The sequence below is a fragment of the Aegilops tauschii genome, chromosome 5, assembly GCF_002575655.3.
Source record: "Aegilops tauschii subsp. strangulata cultivar AL8/78 chromosome 5, Aet v6.0, whole genome shotgun sequence".
In the NCBI taxonomy this organism is placed as follows: Eukaryota; Viridiplantae; Streptophyta; class Magnoliopsida; order Poales; family Poaceae; genus Aegilops; species Aegilops tauschii.
Genome location: NC_053039.3, coordinates 564,653,975 through 564,678,268, shown reverse-complemented (window position 1 = coordinate 564,678,268; position 24,294 = coordinate 564,653,975). Strand labels below are relative to the sequence as shown.

The following is a 24,294-nucleotide window of genomic DNA, read 5'->3' as shown; positions in this document are numbered from 1 at the left end:
AGAAATAATCGGCTTCAAAGTTTGAACTCGGGAGCTCAATCGTGCCAGCCTTATTTAGAGAAACTCCATCTTATGTAAAATATAAATTACCGTATTTATTTTTTGTGTTGTATCTAATCATTTGTAGTAGTATTTTTCTTAATACTGGATCTCGTGTGTGTGTGTGGTATGCATAATGCGCACACGTCAATGACAATTTATTTGTTTGGCCTATCTAAATTCTTCACTTGTTACCGTACGTAACAATCTCATTAAGATCTAAACTTTCTTTATCCCATTAGAGCTTCTAGTTGGAATTTTCCTGCTGATTTATTTGCCTCGTCCATTGAAAGATGCAGACAGTATTTCTTTGTTTTAGGCATCACCTGGTGTCCTGCCTGGTGGTTACCTTAGGTTTGCCGTGCATTCAAAAAATTGACAACATGTATTTAAAAAAATGTTCAACGTGTACTGAAAAAAATTATTGTGTAAAATTATTCTTACATTTCTGCAAACACCTTTAACATGTTTTAGTTCCTCGCAAAAAAAAACATGTTTTAGTACTTCTAGAATTACTATTATTAGACAATAATTTTTAATACATGTTGAACAGTTATGTTGTCATTTTTTTGCAATTGTGTATTTCAAAAACACAATGAATATAAGCAATAATTGTCCGTGCTTGTGCTCCTGCATCAAGATACATAAATTTACGCAATAATTTTTAATATACGTTGAACTATCTAAATCCACATAAATTTTAGAATAAGTTCATGCTTACCTCTTCAAAGTAACAATAATGGAAATAGATTAAAGAAATAAAATACACAGTAATTGCCTACTATTATTATTGTATTTTTTATGGTAAAACTTACATATCATGAAAACTAAACAGGAACTCGAAAATGAATAAAAGGAAAACAAGTAGAAAATGTGTGAAGTAAAATTTTTTTTTTTGCATGGTAATGTGTTTCTCATTTATATATCATAAGGATCATAATACAAGCCACGTACATATCGACCTGGCAAAACTGAAAAGATAGTAAAACTCTAGCCTTTGCACAAAGAAACACCAGCCAAGAAGTAAAATTACAAACGAGACCAAAGAATCCTTTGAGCTTGACACCGACGCCCGTCACCTGTCTCTGGTCCACCACAGCAGCCACCAAAAATGGCGGATCACCTCAATACCCGAGTTCGAAGCGGCTACATCGCTGATAAGCAGCTTTGCGGACCTCCAAGGTGGTTCGCCAAAGCCATTACCGTCGAACGAATCAGGCCGGAGCAACACCTTGGACACGCCATCAAACTCCAGATCTGGCACCCCCATATGACTAAGACGTCGGAGGAGGAAACCATACCTGCCATCCACCAAGCACGAACCCAGCACACGATCCACCATCTTCCAGATGCCATCAATGCAGACCACAATCTGCATTCGCTCCTGAACTACCTCCCAAGCTCCGCGTCGGCGCTGGAGCAAACGCCGTCGCAACGGCGGAGCCCGAGGACACAGGTCCACCATGAGGATGTCGCCACCGCCACACCATCCTTACTTGAACAGACTGATTTCCAAATTCATCCCCAACCATAGGACCGATCGCCTCGTCGGAGTAAAATCTGAAGAAACTTTATTCAGCGCCGCATCCTCGCCGCCGAAGCAAAAAGGATGAACAATCTGAAAACCTAAACTAAAGTAATTGCAAAGCGATACGCGGACTAGGTCTATGTATATGTATATGAGTACTAGCTAGTACTAGCACACATGACTTAATTCGGCCGGGTGGTCTGCTCATGCCCGCACTAAGCAGTAGGTCTACCTGTAATTTATTTTAGTGACTTCTCTCTCTGTCATACCTATACATGGGACCTGTATTTCTAATTTGAATAAAACAAGAGGTGTTTTCTAAAAGAAAGGTTGTCCACTGACAAGTGGGCCAGCCGCCAGCACGCAGGCAGCCCATACAGTCGATACGGCCGGAGGCACCGTATATGCACGGAAGATAAGTTACATCATCATTTTTGTATTTTTTGCAAGTTTAAGTACCAAACTGACCATGACAGAGAAGTTCAGACACTCGCAATGTATTTAACTCTTCAACTAGCCTAAACCGAGGATCCTAGAGCAGGACATCCATGAATCTAGTCCAGGGTGGTGTTTTAGAGTGTTCGAGGTTCTAATATGGATCGACTTCTCTCATTTAACTTCTTCACTAGTTAATTACTTTCTTTGAAGGAACACACATGGACGCTATGACATTGCAAGTTATGAAATATAACCATATAAGCAGTATACACTCGCCAAAGGGAGTACAGCAGCAGCACCTTCATCGAGTTCCAAAACAGTATCACAAGTACACAACCTCCTTATATTACCTTACAAGATACAAGGCGAACCTAGCTTTCACCTCCGAAAACATTGGAAGGAAACAAGAAAATCCAGGAACCCAAAACGCACATCTGTATCATATGATCCATATCTGTCCTGTCTATCCATTAAGTTAAGCAAGCCGTAATACCTAGTCTATCTTGGAAGAAAACAGCGGCTCAGGCTGGTAGCTCTAGCTTCACGTTGTTCTTCCAGCTGCAAATTGTCCAGAGTAATACCGTCAGTGGAAAGGGACAATTCATGTTGACTAGCAACTGTGTATGTGCAATGCACATTTTACATAAATGATATCGCAGAATATGTAGTGACATATACAACCAAGAGACGAGTGTTCCAACAGCCGGAGGGTTAGATTATATCAGACAGAATATGTAGTGTACAATGGTTCCAACAGCTGGGGAGCACTGTGTGCCGAGTCAGTACTGAAATGTAACAACAAGACAGAATGCGGGGAAAATCGATACCTAACGAACAACTATTGGTGGGTACTTAGTGTGTAAGTGATTATAAGGACACAAGGTTATCCATTGGATTAATCTGTTTGGAATATGGATTGACTGGACAAATTCCAATTCATGCTTTTTGTATTGGTATAAAAATGATACGGTAAATCAAAGGCAATACCTTATTATGTAATAGTAGAAGAAGTCAGCATACAGCATAGTCTGCACGATACCCGCAATCCAGCCTGCATTGAGAATATCTCGGTTACAAAATGAGTAATGAGTGCATCCTTGTAGTCTTGAGAAACGGGAAGGTATGGTGCATAGAGTTCATACTTATCCAGTGAACAAAATGGGGCTCAGTGAAGTATCGGTAAATCCAGTTGAGGATATAAAGTACGCGGTAGGCACTGTATCACCACCAGGGTAAATGTGTCAGGAAACAATTACATAGCAGCAGCATACCTAAAACTATAAGATGGAAAATAAAGATCCGAGATGATAGCTGAATACCAGAATATGATATTAGGAAATTCATATGATTAACCAAAACTAAGACACCAATAGTAAACAAAAGGGTAGATTGAAAATTAGATTATGTACAGGCCGCTTGATTATCATACAAAGTACAGTCCTAATCTTTATTTGATATATGCGTCTTCAGATAAAAAGAGGAGACGTTACCCCAAGAAAAAGACATATTGGCCAGTCAAGTTGTCAATATTCCTTGTGCGCTGTAGCAACACAAGTTGAGGCAGAATTGCTACGGCTTCCAAGTAAATGGAGAATGCCCACATTACCTGTCCAGATTAAAGGTGCAAATTATCACAACGGTGGAAATCTATCTAAAGAGTAAAAGTTCAGCAACAATATAAGGCAACACCCATCACAACATCGTGCGATGGTTCCAACAAAGGGACAATTTAGAAAGGTATAAATTTGGCATCATAATTCATAACGTAGTGAGCATCTAGGAACTAAAAAAACTGACCTCTCTAAAGGTAAATCTCTCATTGATGAGGAGAGCCAGAACCAAACATGGCAGCACTATGAAATGATGGCGAAAGGTGTCGTGCTCCCTGTCATAGGTCCTACGCACGATCTTATGCTTCCTCATGTACCAAACTATTGAGAAAGAGCTCGCCAGGAAGACCAGCTTCATGACGGTGTTATACAAAGATACAAAATGCACAAACAGATCCAGGTAGCGAGCTGCAAAAACTAGTGCGTATAGCTCCTGCGTCTTCAGAGATATGCCTGCAGGGAATTATCAAATGTAAAAAAACAAAGGCCCATCAAACTAAATGCTAACAGACTCCATTGCCGGTAGTATTAGCACAACTAATTACTTCCTCCATCCGGAATTAGTTGATGCTCAAACAGATACGTCTAGATACATCCGTTTGAGCGTCAAGTAATTCAGGACACTCCCTCCGTCCCATAATATAAGAACGTTTTTGACACTAGTGTAGTGTTAGAAACGTTCTTATATTATGGGACGGAGGGAGTACTATACAAAGAAAAAATTCAAGTTTAATTATTATGGAGCAAGTTGGCTTGTACTCCAGGATTTGACTCTTTAGCGGTGAGGCGATGCTGTTACAGAACTGGCCTACAGCATAGTCCAGGAAGCAGAGTAACTGATCTCATTAGTAGCATCGATTTACTCTTAATTTCTTACCAAATAGTTGCATCAAAATTAGCATAGCTTGCACAAGCCACCAACATTTTCAGAGCGCAAACTGTCTAATGCTCTGAAATTAGATTTTCTGAGCGCGCACCACCATTATCGATACATGGAAACGAGAAACCAACAGATAAAACTCAAACTAAATTCACCCTCCCTGACTGATTTAACTCTAATTGTATGAATTTCTGGTTCCAAGGCGGAGTTACCTGCGCACGACTTGATGGTGTGGATCTTGAGGAGCAGCACCACCACGCTGACGAGGTGGGTCATGTCCCCGGCGAGCCGAAACAGATTCATCTCCGCGTGCCTTTGAGCGGCCGGGATCCGGCCTCCGGAGCTCTCAGATCTCGTCGGCGGCGACCTGCCTCTCTGGTCGGCGGGAGGGGGGCGAATGGAGGGGGCAGGGTGAGGACTGAGAGGTGGGGCCGGGCGAGTAGAAGGCCGTTTCGGCCGCGTGTATCTTGTGCGTGGCCCGGTGGGCGTGGGCTACGTGGTCGAGCTGACGTGGTGCCCTGCGATTGGCCGGTCCCTCTTGTGGAAGGGGATATTCAGCCCTATATTGGCCGGTCCATTATTAAATTCACACACAAAATCAGTTTGGTGTGAATTGTGTATTCATCTAATAAGTGCAAATTTGGTAAAAATGCTGAAGTTATCGTCTCTTGTCTTCAAAATTGAATGCTATTTGTCGGTCGTAGAAAGGGTGTGTTCTAACTATCCGATTATAAGGAGAACAAAATGGAATCTCACTCACTCATCACATAGGCTACGAAAATACGTTGTTTCATTGCTCCGCGCGCAGAAGAAACGTGATACCAAGAGAATCATAACACTCAAAAAACGACATTTGCACCAACATTTTTTAGCGCAAACTATCTAATTCTGAAATTAGATTTTTTGAGGCCACGCCACCAGTATTGATGCATGGAAATGAGAAACCAACAGATAAAACAGAAATCAAATTTATCCTCAATGACTTATTTAACTCTAATTGTATGAATTTCTAGTTCCAAGGCCGAGTTACCTGCACAAGACATCATGGCGTGGATCTTGAGGAGTAGCACCACCACGGCTGACGAGGTGGGTGATGTCCCCCGCTAACCGAAACAGGTTCATCTCCGCTTGCCTTTGAGCGGCCAGGATCCGACCTCCTGAGCTCTCAGATCTCATCGGTGGGAGGAGGGCGAATGAAGGGGGTCAGGGTGAGGACTGAGAGATGGGGCCGGGCGAGTAGAAGGCCATTTTGTCCGCGTGTATCTTCCGCATGGGCTACGTGGTCGGGCTGACATGGTACCCTTTGATTGGTCGGCCTCTCTTGAGGAAGGGGATATTCAGACCTATATTGCCTGCAAGTCAGAAATGGATACTCTCTTACATTTATGCATTAAATTCATACGAAAAATTAGCTGGCTACAGTATTTATTTAATACGAGTACAAATTTGGTAAAAATGCTTGAGTCCCCATCTCTTATCTTCAAAATTGACTGCCATTACATTGGTTGTAGAATAAGGGTGTGAGCTTCGTCACCATTTTGTTGGTTGACAATATGAGGTTGGTCAATTATCTATTATCCGTTTTCTAACTACCGGATTGTAAGAAGAAAAAATGAAATCTGATTCATTCATCGCATAGGCTATGAGAAACATTGATTTGTTGCTCTGCACACAAAAGAAAGGAAGAGAAACATATGGCATGCACATTACTAGATGTCATAATTGCACTGGCCAAATCAAACTTGTCAACGTGACATCAAGAGAATCGCAACCTCAGACACCAACATTTGCACTCTCCTGGTGACGCTCATACATCAAACCCTCGCCATCGACGGTGCCAAACTTGAGGAACCCCCTTGCCTTACAGAACTTCATGAGGTAATAGACCCCAAGGCCTGCCGCAGTGAAGATGGCGCTGATGGCATACGCCTTCCAACCGGCGATGGCCATGACGAAGACAAGGAACCCCGAGGGGACGAGACACAGGACGACAATGCCTGGGAGTCGGAGTGGCACCCGGTAGGGGCGCGACATCTCGGGCCGCTTGATTCGGAGCCAGATGAATGTGGCAAACTCGAGGAGCATGCCAAGGCTATAGAGGAAGTTGGCAGCGGTCACAATGTTGTTGAAGCTGAAGAAGGACATGCCGAGGGTGATGAGGCTAGTGACCACGATGCTGACCCATGGAGTATTAAAGATTGGGGCGCGTAGGGCGAAGACGCAAGGGAGTAGTCCCAGGTCCGCCATTCCAAGCAGCTGGAATGCCGCACTGCTTAGTGTAGCCGAGTAGAGGCCGATGGAGGAGAGCACCGCGCCCACCTCGATCCAATACTTGAGCCAGTCGCTGGCGATCATGCCTGCGTTGCAATGAAATTAGTCATGTCACAAATTGTTTGTGGCAAAATGGCACTCCTAGCTTGTGTGAACAGAAACCCTTCTTTATAGATGAAAAATAAAAAGTTAATTTGTCTTGGATCTTCATTACTAACACACTATGAGTATTACCAATTGTTGTGCATCTATACATTTTTCTTCTTAGTGACAGTGCTACTATTGAAAGAAAGTCCAACGCGCGAAAAATGGGAAGCTGGAATATAAGCCAGTCAAGTGTCGTTCTAAGGTAAGTAACCCAAATGAAAATTTTCAGACTCACTTTCCCTGCCCTAGTAAGTGAAATTTTAGGACCGCGATAAATCCTGAATCTTCGGAATTTTCTGCCCTATATTGTCATGGTTAAATCCTGGACTTTCGGGATTTATCATTTCCAAAGATTTACTACTACTGCATGAAAAGAAAGTACTACTCTTGCCTAGTTCTACTGGCCGCGACGCAAAATTAGGCTTTTGTCGGGTTAAAGTTTCAATGTTCATGATTTTTACATTTCAAATATCATTTTCAGTACTTGGATTTAAATTCAATGTTGATCTTGAAAATTATTTCAAAATTTTGGGGACCCGGGACCGGGGAGTATATGTGTGCACACCAACACCGCGCAACAATATCCTAGGATTCTTTATGCCAAATGGGTCTCCTCCACACGTGGTTAGGAATCATTTTGCAATCTAAAAACACTAAACAAGTGACAGTAAAATACTAATCCATAGCTGTTCGTAGTGCATCGACAGACAACTTGCATGCAACAAGGGTGTAAAGTCACGCGTTTGCGTTGATTTATAATGAGTAAAATAATTACCCGCGGCGTCGGCGAAGAAGCCGTTCCCCCACTGCTCCGGCGGCGCGTCGATGGCGCCGGTGGCCGCCATGAGCGGCAGCAGGTACCCGAGGGACGTCATGCCCACGGACGCCATGAGCGCCGTCGGGAACGTCTTGCCGGGGTTCTCCACCTCGCCGGCCATGGTGCTGACGCTGTCCCAGTAGTTGAGGTTCCAGAAGAGGGTGTTGAAGAAGAGCTTCCAGTCCTTGTCGCCGGCGGTGGCCCCCCACCTGTGCGGCCGGATCTTGGGCAGCGCGACGCCGGTCATGAGCACGAACGGCGACAGGGAGGCGACCCCGAGCGCCACGGCGGACCACCCGACGACGCTGAGGCCGGTGTAGTTGAGCAGGGAGAGCGCGACGTTGAAGGTGACGATGGTGGCCACCCGTGCGCCGCCGCCGGCCACGGCGGGGACGACGCGGGCCAGGTAGTCGGCGCACAGCGCCGGGAAGGCGGCGCCGTTGATGGCCCCCGACACGTACTTCCAGGTGCCCATGAGGGAGCCGGAGACGGGGCCGAACGCGCGGTCCGCCCACACCACGAAGCCGCCGTTCCCGGGCATCGCGGTGGAGAGCTCGGCCGTGACGAGGGCCTCCGGGATGGCCCAGATGAAGGGGAAGATGAGGAAGCCGAGCAGCGCGTAGAGCGGCCCCGCCGACTGCACCGCCGGCTCGGCGCCGTACGGCCCGCCGGCCACCTCGAAGAAGATGAGGAAGATGAGCGGTACCAGGGACAGCTTGTTCTTGGCGCCCTTGCCATGCCCATGGCCATGGCCGGCTCCTGGTGCTACTGCTGCTGCTCCACCGCCGTCATCGGCCTTGTCGCCGTCGAGATTCTTGATTTCTGGAGTCATTCCCGGAACTGACGACCGTGGATACGTGCTCCGTGGAGTCGGGAGAAGAGGTTGGACTTGGACTTGCTTCCGGCAGCCATTGCCGGCCGATCTGAGTTTATATATATGCATGCATTGTTTACTGGGGTCTGGGAATGAGAGCGATTCTCTTTGTGCATATTACTGTTTTAATTTAGCAAGGCTGCGGGGGTTGGTGCACCAATCCAATCTTTGACTCTTAGTCGCTAGTCTGTTCTTGTATGACTATTTTTGCGTTTTCCGCTAGCAACAAAGCACTGTGAGCGGAGCATACGACTCCTGGCGATTGAACATGAACATTTTTTTAGAAGAACACGGAAGAGAATTGTGTGTCGTTTTTCACCGAAACTTTGTGCATGTACATAGAATGTCCGGATATACCCACGGGATTTTTGTTCCGAATTTTTTAAATTTTCAAAATGTGTATTTAGACAATGGGTGCATATGCACCTAGGAGCCAAAACACCGCGTCCGTATCTTTTGTATTAAGATACTCCCTCCTTTTCGTAACATAAGACCGTGTTTTAACCTAACATTGTGGGACGAAAGGAGTTGAAGAATAGAGTTATCTTCAACTTGCAAGCAATGGCGCATGACATATAATATAATCACCAGCTAACTAAGAGCATCTCTACATGATCCTTTATATCAGTTAGAGGAGTAAAATTCCACCTTTTCTCCTATAACATGCACCTAAGAGAATCTACAGATGGATATGTCAAATATGGTCTCTCAAACGCCAGCGGACGCATCCGGATGCGTTCACGGGCCATGATCGGGCACGCCTCAAATCTCACCAGTTGGATCTAGACATCTCATACTAGATTCTTAAATCCATACAAATATGCGAACGAAATAAACTTATGTACTACGTCGATCACCTAGCTACTCCTCCGACGCCTCCGCCTCTATCTCTGCGTCGAGTTAGGCGAATAGCGCGTCAGACGCCACCTGCTCCTGCCGGAGGAATGCTCGGTTGGCCTCCACATAGGCCTCATCCTGGATGGACTCCAGCTCCCCACCATCTCCTCCGGTTGGATGACGGCGAACTCCGTCTCCGCCTGCTTCATGTTGAAGCCCGACAGCTCTTGCTTCGGCTGCTCTGGCTCCTCCTCCTCCATCGGAGCCAGCTCCTCTCCCTCCTTTTCCCCCGGCTCCTCCTCCTCCTTCGGCTCCCACGAGTCTGGAGGCAGCCCGACAGCGATGCGGGCGACGGGCACGACTTGTCTCGCTCGAATCTCCTACTGGATCTCGTACCGGCGCTTCGGCGTGAGCATTGCATAGTATAGGTGATCTTCCTCCGGACCATGGCGGAGCGCCGCAGCATGGGCAAAGTGCCAGAGCCGGAGAGAGAGGAGGTGGATGGGCTCGGACTGGCGGCGCGGAGAGGAGGGGGATGGATGGGGTAGGGTTGCTGGACGCCGCCGGCTTAAATAGCCGCATTTGGTCTCGGGCGGCGAGCTGGAGCAGCGCCACACGGCGTTCACACCGCAGCGACAGACATGGCGTTCGTTAGACCGTCGCGTTTCCGGGCGTTTCTGCGTGGGACTCCGCCGTCAGTCCGACGTGGCGCGCGTGCCCGGCCGCCCCCATATCCATCCCATATTTGGGCTGGATATAAGGGGTGCCGGTCAGCCTGAACGTTTGAGGGGCCGTCTGGATAAAAATATCGTGACCGGTCAGTGACTGGGGCGGGCTGCCCGGGCGTTTGAGGCCGGTTTGAGGCGTCCGGCTATAGATGCTCTAACTGATCTCTTAAAAGCCTTAGAGGAACAAAAATTACTTCACGCTGCCGTGGTCCTTAAATTTACTTGGCCGCAAGCCCGCCAGAGTAAAAATCCCCCACTCCCACAGTTCCACTCCGCCGCCGCCCAAGCCCCGTCAGCGCTCCCACCCCATCCACCCCGACGCCGTCCCGCTACCCAAAACTTTTCCTCGACTTCCCATCACCATCGGCGCTGCAAGGTTTTGAGCTTCGAAACTAAAATTCCTACATTCGTGAACAAAAAGACAACTATCAAGAGAAGTCATCCGCTCCTTGATCTTCTTGAAGATTACGCTATAGGTTTAGCTAGATCACTGCTCAATATCTTTCACCACCACTAAGCAATCAGAAGCGACCACAATGCTTCTAAGGTTATGATTCTCAGTAAGAGCTACTACTTCTCGTCGTGCCAGAGCTTGTAGACATGGTGGGTCAGTCATTTCATTGACAACAATAGCCGATGCATCAACATATGCTCCATTCGCATCCTTGCAGAGACCCACGACCGCACCTTTAGTATAAGGACGAGCGAAAGCACCATCCGAAAAACATTAAGCCACTTGAAATAAATCAGGATTTCATTTCAATCCTTTTTTATTTTTGATTTTTTCTTCTTAAAAATAATTCAAGATTTCAAAAAAAAAATCCAATTTTAAAAAAGTGAATTTTAAAAAGAAATCCAAGAAATCATAAACTGTTTGTGAATGAAAAAATTGATGATTTTAAAAAATGTTCGGGAAATCATAAAATGTCCGCGGATTCAGAAAATATTCACAATTTCAAAAAAACATTAATGATTTCGAAGGTTTTTTGGGAATCAAAAAATGGTCATGATTTTGAAAAAAAATTGCATATACAAAAAATGTTTTCGAATTTGAAAAACTTGTTCATGAATTTTTAAAATGATCACAAAATTTAAAAGTTATCCTACATTTCAAAAAAACTTCATCGCTTCAATAATGTTCGTTGATTTAAAAAATCATAAATTCGAAAAAATCATGCATTTCCTAAAAGTTTTGTAAATTTCTAAAAAATACTCATTTTTTTATAAAAATCACAAATTTGAAAAAAAATCACGAGTTAATAAACAGTTCACAATTTTTTTAAACTGCACATTTGTAAAAAATATTTCCAGATTCGAAAGATGTTCCTGAAGTTGTAAACAATTGTTTGTGAATTGGAAAATTGTTCATGATTCTCAAAAAATATATTCAGATTTGTTTCATGATTTCAGAGTATTCATGATTTTAAGAAATGTTCACGATTCTGAAAGATGTTCCCAAAATAAATAAATAAATAAATATATATATAAAGAAAAGGAAACATAAAAGATATGAAAATACGAAAACTAAGAAAGAAAGAACCATGGAAAAAACAAAAGGCCGAGTCAGGGGAATATTCTCTAGAACCTTCCAAAACCGATGGAGATGAAACCCAGAATGGACCAGGCAAACAGAGGACCGGTTGCGTGACTGGGTACGTGCTAGGTCGCTAACGTGCGACCTATGCGCCAAATGGGACCGACGTACGATCGATGAGAAGACAAGGGCTGAATGTAAAAAAAAACATATTCTGAGAAAAAAACATGAGGAGGCGTTGCACGAGCAACGTGTGGTAAATGGTGCAGACCCACACCTGAGGTAGTAGGCCCAGCCCACCCTGGATTCCGTCCGCGAGGCCCACTCTAGCAGCACCAGCCCGCGTGTGTATAACTTTCGTACGCAACCGCTCCGCCTCCCAGCCCGATCGCTCTCTACACAAAGTCCAACTCACTCTGTCGCCGCTCCAACCAGAGCCCAGTCGCCGGCCACCTCCTCCTCCTCCTCCCCTCCCCAAAATAGAATGGCGGCTTCGAGCCTCCATTTGCATCCCTACAGAGAGCCACGACCACACCTTTAGTATTAGGACGAGCGAAAAAGCACCATCCACATTAATTTTTGCATGTCCCGGTTGGGGCGACAACCACCGCTGACGGGTGTTGAGGGTAGGTCTAGCTAGGTGCAGAAGCAGCCGCCCGTTCCAATGCCTGTAGCTATGCTTTTTCTTAGCGGAGCCAGTAGCTCTGCTAAATATGACTCAATAAAGTGATGGGTAGGTAATAGGATTTGGAAGATGTTTTAAGAAAGAAAAAAGGGGAAAAAATACAACATATGACCAAAATGCACATACATACAACGAAAGTGCACATGCGACTAAGGGACCTCCTATTCCACGCAGCGCGCGATGCAAAGATGCGGAACATGCACACTACTCCCCCGCGCACCCTTTTGGGCTGGCCCATGTTTGGGGCGGAACTTTCGTTCTTTTTTGCTTTTTTTTCTTTCTATGTTTTCCTTCTTTAACTCAGGATTTCAACAGTATCCAAATTTGAAAAAATGTGAATTTTGAGAAAACTCAAGAAATCATAAAATGTTTCTTAATTAAAAAATCATGATTTTGAAAAAAAATCGGGAAATTATACTATGCCCACGGATTCAAAAAATAATTGCCTATTAAAAAAATATTCATGATTTCGAAAAAGATGTTTGGGAAATGAAAAAAATCATGAATTTGAAAAAAATCATAGTAAAAAATGTTTGTGAATTTGAAAAAATATACAAGAAATGCTAAAAACCTACAAAATTCAAAAATTGTTCCGAAATTTCAAAAAAGTCCATTGCTTAGAAATGTTTGTTGATTAAAAAAGTTCCTAAATTCGAGAAATGTTCATGCATTTCCAAAAAGGTTCTTGAATTTAGAAAAAATTTGCAATTTTTTTTAAATGTTCACCATTTCTAAAAAATGTTCACAAGTTTCAAAAAAGGTTCACAATACTAAAAGATGTTTGCAAATTTGTAAAAAGTATTTGAAAATTCAAAACATGTTCGTGAAGTTGTGATTAAATGTTTGCAAATTTTAGAAATATTCATGATTTTAAAAAGTTCTCGCTAATTTAAATTTGTCATGATTTATAAAATATTCACGATTTAAAAATAGTTCATGATTTTGCAATATCTTTTAAAAATAGGAAAAATAGAAAAAATAAGATAGAAAAAACATAAAAAGGAAAGGAAAACAGAAGGCCAATTCAGGGAAGGTTCTAGAACCTTCCAAAACCGATGGAGAAGAAACCCAGAATGGACCATTCTCAGGCTGCAGGTGGGAGTGGGACTAAGTGATTGGCCGTCCCACCCCACTTAAACTGTTCTAATGGACTCCCACTGGACAAGAAGAAAATTAGGTAGGCTAGCCCTATTAACCCATTGGAATCCCACTTAATCTCGTCGCCAATGGCAGTGATCAGCAACAACTTCTCGGCGCCAATGGCAGTCGCGATGTCCCTCGCCGCAGTGGGAGGAGTCCACGCACGTTACCTTGCCGATGAACCCGAGGGATGCGACGTGGTGGAGGGGCGCGCGGTGAGGAGGCCTGCGTCCTTGCCACAGAGGTCGACGACGGTGGTGCGGACGAGGCGGATGAGGGAGACGAGATGCTTGTTAAGGTTGACCTTGCCGACCAGCACCATCTCGACGACCTCCATGGTGAGAGCGTCGGTGACGCGGAGGCCGTTGCGGAACTGCGGCTCGACGCTGACGCGCTGCAACCAGGAGTTGATCCGCGGACCGCCGCCATGCATGAGCAGAGGGCGCAGGCCGACGCAGGAGAGGAGGACCAGGTCACGGTCTCACGGATCACCGACGCCTACAGCTCCCGTGACTTCATGGCCGCGCTGCCGTACTTCACTGCCACCATCTTGCCATTGAACCGTTGGATCAAGGGGAACACCTCCTACAGGTCATCCACGCGGGTTCAGCGCCGCGGCCGCGGGGAGGGAGGCGGACGCGGGCCGCGCTGGTGCCAAGAGGAGGCCGAGACACCCTGTATCTGTTGTTCTGAATACAATGTCTTGTGTTTGCATTTTTTAAGTGAGATCCCACTTTCAACCGCTTAATCCATGTGGGCTACCCAATATTTCCCACCAATTCGTAGTGGGATCAGGTGGATCGAGGTGGGATGCCCACAAGCAGCCCCATCTGCAGCCTGAGACCAGGCCAGGGCGTGTTTAGTATCCTAGGTTGCACCTGGCTCACACCCGAGATGCAGAAACTTGCCCGTTTGTTTCCCTGCATGGCCTCCTCCGCCTGGCCCGAGGGACGCAAAAGAAGCCCTCTTAGCCAGGATGAGAGGAACGCAGGTTTCGGCCGGCCAGGTGACAGCACTTGGCCTATCGGAGGTGATCGACCAAGCCGTTCAGCAGGACCGGTCGGGATCTATAAACCTGGATATTTTGCTCAGGCTACGTACGATGACACATAATATACCAATGGCCGAGTTTATCTTGGTGGCCATGTGGTTTATCTGGTGGCAAAGGAGACAAAGTACGAAGGGTGAGACTGTGCAAACGCCAGAACAAACAGCTATTTTCATCCAGGTTCTTGCTACAAATTTTGTTCGTGCTAATACACCAAAGTAGCCAATACGACGTACTGATCATGTATGGAAAAAGCCAAGCACGAGAGTTATCAAAGTGAATATTGATGCATCATTTCATGAGGAGAATTTCAGAGGAGCTTGCGGTGTAGTGGCTCGTGACGACCATGGAAATTTCCTAGGGGCAGAAACCTTAGTATTACCCCACGTGTCTAGCGTAGGTTTAGCAGAGTTGATTGCTATTCGATGTGGACTGTATCTCGCAGCGAAATTGGGTTGCACAAAGCTTATCATTAAGTCTGACTGCATGACAGCACTGGAGGCTATATCTAATCCGGATGCTTATATGGGAGCGGATGTTCCTGTCATTGCAGAATGCTCCCTCTTGGCAATGAACTTCGGTAGTACCAGTTTTAATTATTGCAGCAGAGAAGCAAACTTGTTAGCGGATGGCTTAGCAAAGCACTGTTTTAGCACTAAAGAGTCACAAGCATGGGAGACTTTCGTCCTTGACTTTATTCTTCATCATTATGTAAACGACCTTGCTGTTATTTGAGGAATAAAGTTATTATGCTAAAAAAAATCGCACCCGCAATGCAGCCGGGTTCCAACATACGTTCTCCGTCAACTCAGCGGTAGAAAGGCGTATGACGGTGAGCAAGGGTCAACAGGGGTAGCAGGGACACTAGGACGCAGATTAGAGGACAGATTAATGATTTGGATCCTCTTGTGTAAGTTAGCAGGGGCACTAGGATTCAGATTAGAAGGCATCAAGTCACAAGCGTACGTAACATGTGTGGATTTTTTTTTTTGCGGGGATAACATGTGTGGATTTGAGCAATTACCGAGCTTTGTAAAGATTGATTCTACCTGCAAGTACGTACGCTTAACAAGAGGTGATCAAATCCAGCTCAAATACAACCTACCAAACAACATTTCCTACATACAAAATCCCCGTACACTCTCAGATGCATTATACCAAACAATATCTCTGCTTGGCGTCCATGGACACACAGGTAACCAAACACACATCTTAGCTCATCTTTGCACCTGCTCAGCCAGGCCACACTCACCCAGTATCCCTCATCCGATGCAGGCTAGAGCCACCCAAGCAACCAAACACGCCCACAGAGAACCGGACGCATGACGGGGTACGTGCTACGTCGCTAACGTGCCAATAGTACCGGCGTACGACTGATGAGAAGACCTGGGCTGAATGTTAAAAAAAAACATTCTGAGAAAAAAATCATGACGGAATGAGGAGGCGTTGCACGAGCAACGTGTGGTAAATGCTGCAGGCCCAGACCTGAGGTAGTAGGCCCAGCCCACCCTGGATTCCGTCCGCGGGGCCCACACCTGAGGTAGCACCGGCCCACGTGCGTATAACTTCCGTACCCAACTGCTCCGCCTCCCAGCCCGATCGCTGTCTACACAAACAAAGTCCAACTCACTCAGTCGCCGCCGCTCCGACCAGAGCCCAGCCGCCGGCCACCGCCTCCTCCCCTCCCCCCCAACAGAATGGCGGCTCCCAGCCTCCACCTCCTCCTCCCGCGCCACCCCCAGGCCCTGCTCGCCCTGCCGCCGCCGCCGCCGCGGGCCTCGCCCTCCGTGCTAGCCTTGCCCCGCTTTCCCCTCCCCGCGCGGCGCCGGGGCCGGGCCGTCGCGGCGCTCGGGTGGGGAGGGGGCGGAGGGATCGAGGACGTCGGCCAGCTATTCAGCCGCGTCGAGGCGTTCCTCTACACCGTCGCCGACGCCGCGGTGGCGGCCGCCCCGGGGGTCGCGGCGGACGGCGGGGCCAAGGAGGCCGCCGCGGCCGGGGACTGGTTCGCCGGGATCACCGGCTCCATGGAGACCGTGCTCAAGGTGCGCCCGCCTTAGCCCCGCCCCTCTCCCCTCCCCCGCTCGCCGTTGCGTGCCGTGTGACTGTGCTTACGATGACGGCCATTCCTTCTGCTCCGAGGACACTACCATTTTCGCGCCTGTAGCGTGTCATACCGTGCTCTACACCCTTTCCGCGCTGAAAAATCCGCGCCACTGTTTTTCGGGAAACAGTGGAATCTACTACTCCCTCCGTCCAAAAAAGCTTGTCCCTCAAATGAATGTATTTAGCATCAAGTTAGTGCTAGATACATCCATTTGAGGGACAAGCTTTTTCGGACGGAGGGAGTAGTTGCCTAGCTAGATTCCTGAGCTGGACAATTTCGGCCGGTCCAGGGGCGGTAGGGTTGGTATTGGTAGAGGGAGCGCTGAAATTTCTCAGCATGCTCAAATGTAGCGCGTGATACTGTGGTGTACAGCCCTTCTGCGCTGAAAAATCCTCGCCACTGTTTTTCGGGAAACATGGTGATCTAATTGCCTGGATACTTGAGTCCCCTGAAAGCGATTCGCCGAACAATTCCGATTCAGGGGCCGTTGGGTTGCTGTTACAGGGGCCGTTTGGTTGCTGTTACAAGGGAGTGCTGAAATTTCTCAGCATGCTCAATCGTAGCTAACTAGCGCGTAGTATAGACTGGGGGATAAGATTCAGCATGCCCAGCCGGTATATGCTTTATTAGTACACCATACTGCTGAAAGGAAATTGTTGAAATATGCTTAAAGCCTGGTAGGATCTTGCAAGGGCTGGTTTCCATTTTCTGGTAACTGCTGCAACAGCCTCAATGACTTTTCAGAAGAAGAAATGGCTTTCCTGACATCTGTGCCCAAAGTACGTTTGTTGAGACGGAATTATCATGGGCACTGCTGGTTAGGAAGACAATGGCGATGAATGGTGTTCACTTAAAGAGCGATGCTGTTCATTAATACTTAGTAGTATAGTTTCTGCAGCTTGGCCTATATTTTGTTCTTTGCGGGAATGGACTACTTGCTGTCAAGAATAATGTGTAATTTTGCATGTTTCCGATTTTGGGTACACGAACATACCCTGATTTCTTCTATTGTAATTTCCAACACGCACAGATGATGCTAGGCTTGGAAATGAATGAGGCCTAGCTTTTCACTACGCTCAGAGAGGGGATGAAGAGAGAATCACTGTTCACCTGTTTATCTCTGCTTTCCTCCATTTTTGAGCATGTGATCGTAGGAGTGAACATTAGTGTTAAAAACCTCTTGGTATAAGTGTATGCATTCACATTTGTGTACAGTATAACCCCCCTTCGTTATATGTGTTTATATCATGCCCGAAACCTCAAATATATTATGTGATATGTATCTTTTTCCCATTGGCAGGTTCTGAAAGATGGTCTTTTGACTCTTCATGTTCCTTATCCATATGGTTTCGCGATCATCCTCCTGACGGTTCTGATTAAGGGGGCCACTTTTCCTCTTACAAAGAAGCAGGTAAATCTCTCTCCCGTGTTGCTACGGCCAGAACTTAATGGGATATTTCGAATTTAGATTGCAGTAAATGTTATTCAAATAAAGGTGGTGATGTATGCTCACTATTTCGTCGTGACATGATTAAAAATGATTACTGCATAGAAGTGTGAAACTGTGCATCGTGGGAGTTCTTTCTAAGAGGCATTATGAATTTGTGATATATCTGCAATTCCACTCAGCATTTATTGAGAAACGATAGCATTTACCATGACTGAACTTTGGAAATATTGTGATCCACAGCTTAACAAGACAATCTTGATATTCATGAATACACGATGCATATCCAGCATTTTGAGAGCGTTTTATCTTATATATATACTGGTTGTACCTTCAAGCATATCCTAGTAGATGGTGACATGGTGGTTCCTTGCAGGTCCTCCCCAGCTGAACCAGTAATTAATACATCAATTGATTGATTGTACCGGTAGTCCAGTACTATCTGGCAACAACTTTATTGTGGGGTCTGTTCTACAAGAACAATGTGAATCACGTGTGTTTCAGCTGGCCCTGGGAGGAACTTCTGGCCGTAAACAATTGATGACATTAAAGTCTACTGAGTTTAATTTTGCATTCAAGCATTACCTACTACTAGTGATAAATGAGGATGTATCACACCCTGTCACAGTCCTGCATGGTCCAGGCTTGGCAAATATTGTTGCTTGATGCTAAAGTGCTTAAATGTTTTCTGATATTCTTGTATCCAATAGTGAAACTCGTTTTTTTTTTTTGGTTCCATCTAGGTCGAATCTGCACTTGCAATGAGGTCACTTCAACCTCAAGTGAAGGCTATTCAGGAACGACATGCTGGGGATCAGGTATTTATGTTTTACATATATAAACTTCCGCATGTGTTCCTTTATTGGAATGTTGCTCATATTCTTAAATTAGATTCTTCAATGCACACAGTGGACCGATGATATGATAACCTGTCAACCTTTTGTCATCAATTGAGTAGGGGCAAAAATAAATGCAATATGCATTAAGGTCTACATCAAGTGAAAGACATATTTTTCATGTAGTTTATTTTATATTTCCTCAGAGCTGTTAAGATGTTCTGTGGGAAAGCCACATGATTGAATTAATGTAGGGTTAGCTCATTTCAAAGTACATTTTTAAGACATGCAGCTAAGTGAGATATTATCCAAAATGTCTTTAAAAAAGGTGCTTATTCCCCCAAGTGCATGTATCAGATAAAATGCATGTAAACAAACGATCAACTAAAATAACTCAGTTGGCACCTGGGTGATAAAATTGAATGGATTTACATAGTACATTATAGATCCTTACCAATGTATTTGGAATGCTACTGAAATCACTATTGTTTGTAAGTTATTTATTTATCTTTCCAGGAAAGGATACAACTCGAAACTGCCCATATATATAAGTTGTCTGGCGTTGATCCACTTGCAGGTAGTTATACACACTATGCTTGGTATTTTTCCTACCAGGGGCTCAATGTGAGCCCCTCAAAGCTCAATGCATAGTAAGACTTCAATTTAATTGGGTCTCACATTTTCTTGATTCGTTGCTAGTTTGCTACCGTTTCTATTGAGGTATTTTCTTGTTTATAGTTAATGACGTGCAGTTTCCTTTGGCATGTTTTTGCACCAGGGTGCTTGCCTACTCTTGTAACAATACCAGTCTGGATTGGTCTATACAAAGCTCTCTCCAATGTAGCTAATGAGGTTGATATGATTAAATGTTCTTTTTGTCATTCTTTTTGTTGAACACTAAACATCTATATTAGCTAATGCGTCTATTTTCATTAAAAAGGGACTTCTTACGGAAGGCTTTTTTTGGATACCTTCTTTGGCTGGTCCAACAACAATTGCTGCTCGAGAAAGTGGCCAAGGAATATCCTGGCTTTTTCCATTTACGGTAAACATATAGAACTCGATAACTTCATGTTATATCCTGGGTTTGATCCTTAATTATAAGGCCAAGTAATGTCATACTCGTACCATTATTTTTGTGCATCAGCACGGTCGCACTTACTACAAGCAGTTTAGTCTTCGCCGCTGAGTTAGATGCAACTTTTAGTGTTTAGGACCATGTTGATTCCTCTCAATGTTGTTGCTAAATTATTTCATTTCAACATTGTTGTGTTGTGTAAAAAAATGTCTTCTTGTTCACATTTTTCTTGCCAGAAAATGGTGATATTGCTTAGATTTGACTTTCCCACCTGTATTTAGCTGTCCAAAAAAGACAGATACATGTACACGTATGTTGTGTTCACTTGCTGGCTTTGTAAGCACCAAAGCAACTGTGTTGTCAGCATAGTTGCATTGTCCATGAACATTGATGGAAGGTCCTCTGCAATGATAAGTTGCATCAACTTTTGTAGACATTTCTATCTTCTAGGATGTGCAGACCTTTAATCCTCTTGCAAAACCTGGCTGCAGAAAATGTCGTGTAATACTTGTTTACATTAGAAGATTACGGTTGCATGCATGGTGGACAGTCTCTAGGCACTTCAAAATTATGGTTTTAAAAGCAGACACATCTAGTACAATTCTGCTCCCAGAAATTTCTATGGTTACCTGGAAGTTTGTGGAGTTTTCTCCTTATTTCTTTGACACTTGTATAATTGATGATGTTGTAGGACGGACATCCACCACTTGGTTGGTCGGACACTATGGCATACCTTGTTCTACCAATTCTTCTGGTTATTTCGCAATACTTATCTGCTCAGATAATGCAATCATCACAGGTTTGTGTTGCCAAGTGCTGAACATATCTACTGTATTGTATTCTACTCTTTTCAGGGCATTATTTTTTGTCCTCGGTACTAGTATGGAAATTCTCATATCAGCTGGATTGTTTCTATATGGATTATGGAACTCAAAATGAATACATGCAATACAATGCTGCTGATTGGCTTCATTATTTCTGGTTGAACAAGTCATGAATCATGATTATTCAAAATATCCACAGAAGACTGTCTTTCTCTGCTTTCCTTAAGTAACCTGTGAAGATGTGTAAAGCAGTATAGTTGTAGCTTTTCTGAACTCTGTTAATTGTTTACTCTTTAGAGGAAAACGTTTGGGGCACTGAGAAAGAAACACACAAAGATCAAGGACATACACCTCCTTTGCTGTATGATGCCAATGTAACTGGTACCCCATGAGGTTTGTCTTTACTTGAGCTTACTGTTGTCCATGTCATTGCAGAGCAATGATCCTAGCCAGCAAGGTGCACAAGCTGCAGTGAAGTTCCTGCCTTTGCTAATTGGTTATTTTGCTCTTTCTGTTCCTTCTGGATTGAGTCTATATTGGTGAGTATACACTAGAAATTTCAGATGTTTGTTATACAAAAAACATGTTCAATTTGTTCATTGAAATAAAGGCTTTAACATAACTTCCTATAAATAGAGCAGGTGCTCATATGCTCATCGGAGCATTTCCATATTTATATTTATTTATGTACCTATGCTGGTTGTGCCAGCAGCCCAGCATAATACATAATTGAGATCAAGTTCTCATGCTTTGATTTGCTTCAAACATCTTCGTTTTGTTTTATAGCATGATTGTTTCATTCCTTTTAGTTTCAGGTTGACATACGTGAACATTCCATCAGACCTAGCCAGCTTTCTGTGTCATTTTGTGGCTTCAGTGGTTTTTACCAGTTGTACTTTCTTGCAGGCTTACAAATAATGTCCTTAGCAGTGCACAACAAGTGTGGCTTCAAAAGCTTGGAGGTGCCAAAAATCCTGTCCAAGAATATATTGACAAGCTTGCTAGAGAGGAATCAACTAATGTTGGAAAGTATGAACCTGCTGATAAGAGTGAGGTTCTCCCAAAAGCTGGTAAACCCCAGCCTGGTCAAGTGCCAAAACCAAGCGAACCGCAGCGCGGTGGAAGGTAATGCGATATTGCTTAAGATTGCAGCTCAATGCATGTACTATCTCAGCATTAATGTCATTGTGCTCTCAACCATTGGATCCAAGATCCTTACAACTCACATCAGCAATAAGTTTGGCAAGCATTTTAATTGGCATCTTGATAAATGAGAATTCAGTGACCATATATATAGCTGGCTAAACTCTACTTCCTCTGTCCGAAAAAGCTTGTCCCTCAAATGGATGTATCTAGCAGCAAGTTTGTGCTAGATACATCCATTTGAGGGACAAGCTTGGGACAAGCATTTTTGGACGGAGGGAGTACAATTTTGTCTAGCTGGTGATTATCGGACTTAAAATAAGAAATACTCACTGTTTCGAACTGGAACTGAAATAAGGGGGAACAGATGTAATTCAATTTTGGATATATTGAAGCCTTTTGTACAACAGGAAATTTAGGATCAACCTCAAGAATATATTTGAAAATTGCTAGTGTCATGCTTGGAATATAGCAATCGGTACTATTAAATCATGTGAGACTGCATATCTGTCCAGTAAATCATTCACATGAACTATGAGCACTCTACACTTCATCTTCTTGTCCTTGGGCTGTAGGTACATGTGTAAGCGTCGATATTGTCCTGTCTGCCCATGCCCAGTCAAAGTATTTGGACAGTGCATCACTTTCAGTTACACTCTTGCATTTGCTTGCTGCAGCTAGTGTAATGTGCCAACGAAAAGCATCATGTTTTCATCATGTCAATTGTGCTTTTAAGTATTAGGAGCTCTGAGTAGTGCATTTTATCTGTCCCGTTCCACTTTAGCTCTGATATTGCTCATTTAAAAGGGAGAATCATTCATGCCATTACTAAATAAGTCCAATGCATCCACCAGACTAAATAAAATATAGAATTTCGAGAGCTGATAAACCATTGAATTTAGTAACTGTAGAAGAGTACCAGCAAGAAGAAAACGCAGCATGACATGTGTTGCTTGAAGGATGAATGTTTTTATTTTGTTTTGTTGTTGTGCTAGCTAACTAACCCGCACAGGGTGCAAATGTTTCATATTGTGATATGTTTTTGTGCATTGCATTATGATTGGCAGGTTTAAGAAATTAATGGAAGAAGAGTCAAGGAGAAAACAACTTGTGGAACAAGCAAAGCAAACAGAAGAGGCAAGCGTAGACTCTTTTGCCATTGATGGGAAACAGGATTTTGACAGCTCTGCTCCAGACACCAAAGATGAGCAGGTCAGGTTATTTTGTTGATTGGCGACATAATATCATTTCTTTCAGAAAACTGAAATGTTATTTTTTGTCAATATTGAACAGGAGGAATCCCATGAAAATGAACCGATTTCAGCTAGTAGCAATGGCGGACTTAGCCATGATACACACGAAGCAACCCCAAACAGAAACACGGAAGAGGTATATTCTTCTTGCATGGGAGCATATTTTAGTCTGTAAAAACTGGAGAATTTCACAAACAGAAATCTCTCTCTCTCTCTCTCTCTCTCTCTCTCTCTCTCTCTCTCTGCACTCAATCAATCATAGGTCGAAAGATTCTAACAAAGCCGTCCTGCTGTGCAGGGAACAATTCAGGAAGCGACCGACGCCGACAGCCATTCTTCAGTAAGCAATGCTGCTTCCCCCTCCGACAATAGATTGAGAGGCCAAGATGAGGATGGTAAAGACGCAGAATAGTGAACACGGACTGGCTGGTGAATCTAACGAGTTCATCGTCGTTGGTTGGTTCCAGCGTATCCGCTGTGCTATCCTCGACGTGCTCGTGCAAAACCGCCATGCAGGCGGCCTATTTTTTCACAGGAGGATACCATAATACCATGCGGCAAGATTGATCAAGATACAAACTGTATGCTTCTCTTGTCAGAACCGGAGATTTATGTAGAGTACGCGTAGCTTGTGTAGCTTGTAGGGCTGGATCGCTCTCGAGTAGAGAACTGTTGATCATCCCTCCTTCTGATGTATTTTCGGCTGGGAAATTGGGACGAATGTGTCCTGTCTAAGGTTTGCTGTAATCTATAAATGGACATCTTCCTTGCCTGAATGGGAAACTGGGACTATGTATCAGGCATTCAGGCGCCACATCTCTATCTAGTGGCTGCACTTGAATTTGAAATAATTTGTAATACTCCCTTGGAAACTTTGTACTAAATCAGTGATGATTAATCATATACTATATACTTGTACAATCGAAACTTAATTAATTTGCTCCACTGGACAAGGCAAGCAAAAACAAAGCTGTGCTGAACTTACAATGAGATTAGCATGGGAAAATTCCTTGGAGAACTATATGTTGCACGC

At 44.4% G+C, this 24,294-nt stretch overlaps 3 protein-coding genes across 4 annotated transcripts; 1 reads left to right on the top strand and 2 right to left on the bottom strand.

Moving 5' to 3' along the window:
* Window positions 1-2,233: 2,233 nt before the first annotated feature.
* On the bottom strand, window positions 2,234-5,025 carry LOC109785380 (ER lumen protein-retaining receptor). 2 transcript variants are annotated; one of them, XM_020343980.3, is made up of 6 exons: window positions 4,708-5,025; window positions 3,803-4,068; window positions 3,496-3,611; window positions 3,148-3,221; window positions 2,993-3,056; window positions 2,234-2,563 (listed from the first exon to the last, which is right to left on the bottom strand). In XM_020343980.3, exons 1-6 carry the CDS (start codon window positions 4,796-4,798, stop codon window positions 2,527-2,529), a joined length of 648 nt encoding a protein of 215 aa, XP_020199569.1. In that variant the 5' UTR covers window positions 4,799-5,025; the 3' UTR covers window positions 2,234-2,526. The 2 variants fall into 2 exon arrangements, with proteins under 2 accessions (XP_020199569.1, XP_073354540.1); XM_073498439.1 differs by having other exon boundaries at window positions 3,803-4,242; window positions 4,651-4,936.
* Window positions 5,026-6,201: 1,176 nt separating this feature from the next.
* LOC109785377 (probable polyamine transporter At3g13620) lies at window positions 6,202-8,734 on the bottom strand. Its single transcript, XM_020343977.4, has 2 exons — window positions 7,689-8,734; window positions 6,202-6,852 (listed from the first exon to the last, which is right to left on the bottom strand). The coding sequence occupies exons 1-2, from the start codon at window positions 8,671-8,673 to the stop codon at window positions 6,269-6,271; spliced, it is 1,569 nt and encodes a 522-aa protein (XP_020199566.3). The 5' UTR covers window positions 8,674-8,734; the 3' UTR covers window positions 6,202-6,268.
* A 7,440-nt stretch (window positions 8,735-16,174) lies between these two features.
* LOC109785379 (inner membrane protein PPF-1, chloroplastic) lies at window positions 16,175-24,182 on the top strand. The gene is made up of 12 exons (XM_020343979.4): window positions 16,175-16,618; window positions 17,981-18,091; window positions 18,871-18,945; window positions 19,480-19,540; window positions 19,742-19,815; window positions 19,904-20,008; window positions 20,733-20,840; window positions 21,301-21,404; window positions 21,772-21,990; window positions 23,076-23,220; window positions 23,302-23,397; window positions 23,560-24,182. Exons 1-12 carry the CDS (start codon window positions 16,274-16,276, stop codon window positions 23,671-23,673), a joined length of 1,557 nt encoding a protein of 518 aa, XP_020199568.3. The 5' UTR covers window positions 16,175-16,273; the 3' UTR covers window positions 23,674-24,182.
* The last annotated feature ends 112 nt before the right edge of the window (window positions 24,183-24,294 follow it).

What these genes read in the sequence shown, in the direction of transcription:
- LOC109785379 (XM_020343979.4), top strand. Translation starts at nt 16,274, where the DNA reads ATGGCGGCTCCCAGCCTCCACCTCCTCCTCCCGCGCCACCCCCAGGCC. An exon ending in CCATGGAGACCGTGCTCAAG is followed by an intron (nt 16,619 to 17,980) that starts GTGCGCCCGCCT and finishes TCCCATTGGCAG; the next exon opens with GTTCTGAAAGATGGTCTTTT. An exon ending in CCTGGCTTTTTCCATTTACG is followed by an intron (nt 20,009 to 20,732) that starts GTAAACATATAG and finishes ATGATGTTGTAG; the next exon opens with GACGGACATCCACCACTTGG.
- LOC109785380 (XM_020343980.3), bottom strand. Translation starts at nt 4,798, where the DNA reads ATGAATCTGTTTCGGCTCGCCGGGGACATGACCCACCTCGTCAGCGTG. An exon ending in AGAGATTTACCTTTAGAGAG is followed by an intron (nt 3,612 to 3,802) that starts GTCAGTTTTTTT and finishes TAATCTGGACAG; the next exon opens with GTAATGTGGGCATTCTCCAT. An exon ending in CAATATGTCTTTTTCTTGGG is followed by an intron (nt 3,222 to 3,495) that starts GTAACGTCTCCT and finishes GTGGTGATACAG; the next exon opens with TGCCTACCGCGTACTTTATA.
- LOC109785377 (XM_020343977.4), bottom strand. Translation starts at nt 8,673, where the DNA reads ATGCATATATATAAACTCAGATCGGCCGGCAATGGCTGCCGGAAGCAA. An exon ending in CTTCTTCGCCGACGCCGCGG is followed by an intron (nt 6,853 to 7,688) that starts GTAATTATTTTA and finishes ATTGCAACGCAG; the next exon opens with GCATGATCGCCAGCGACTGG.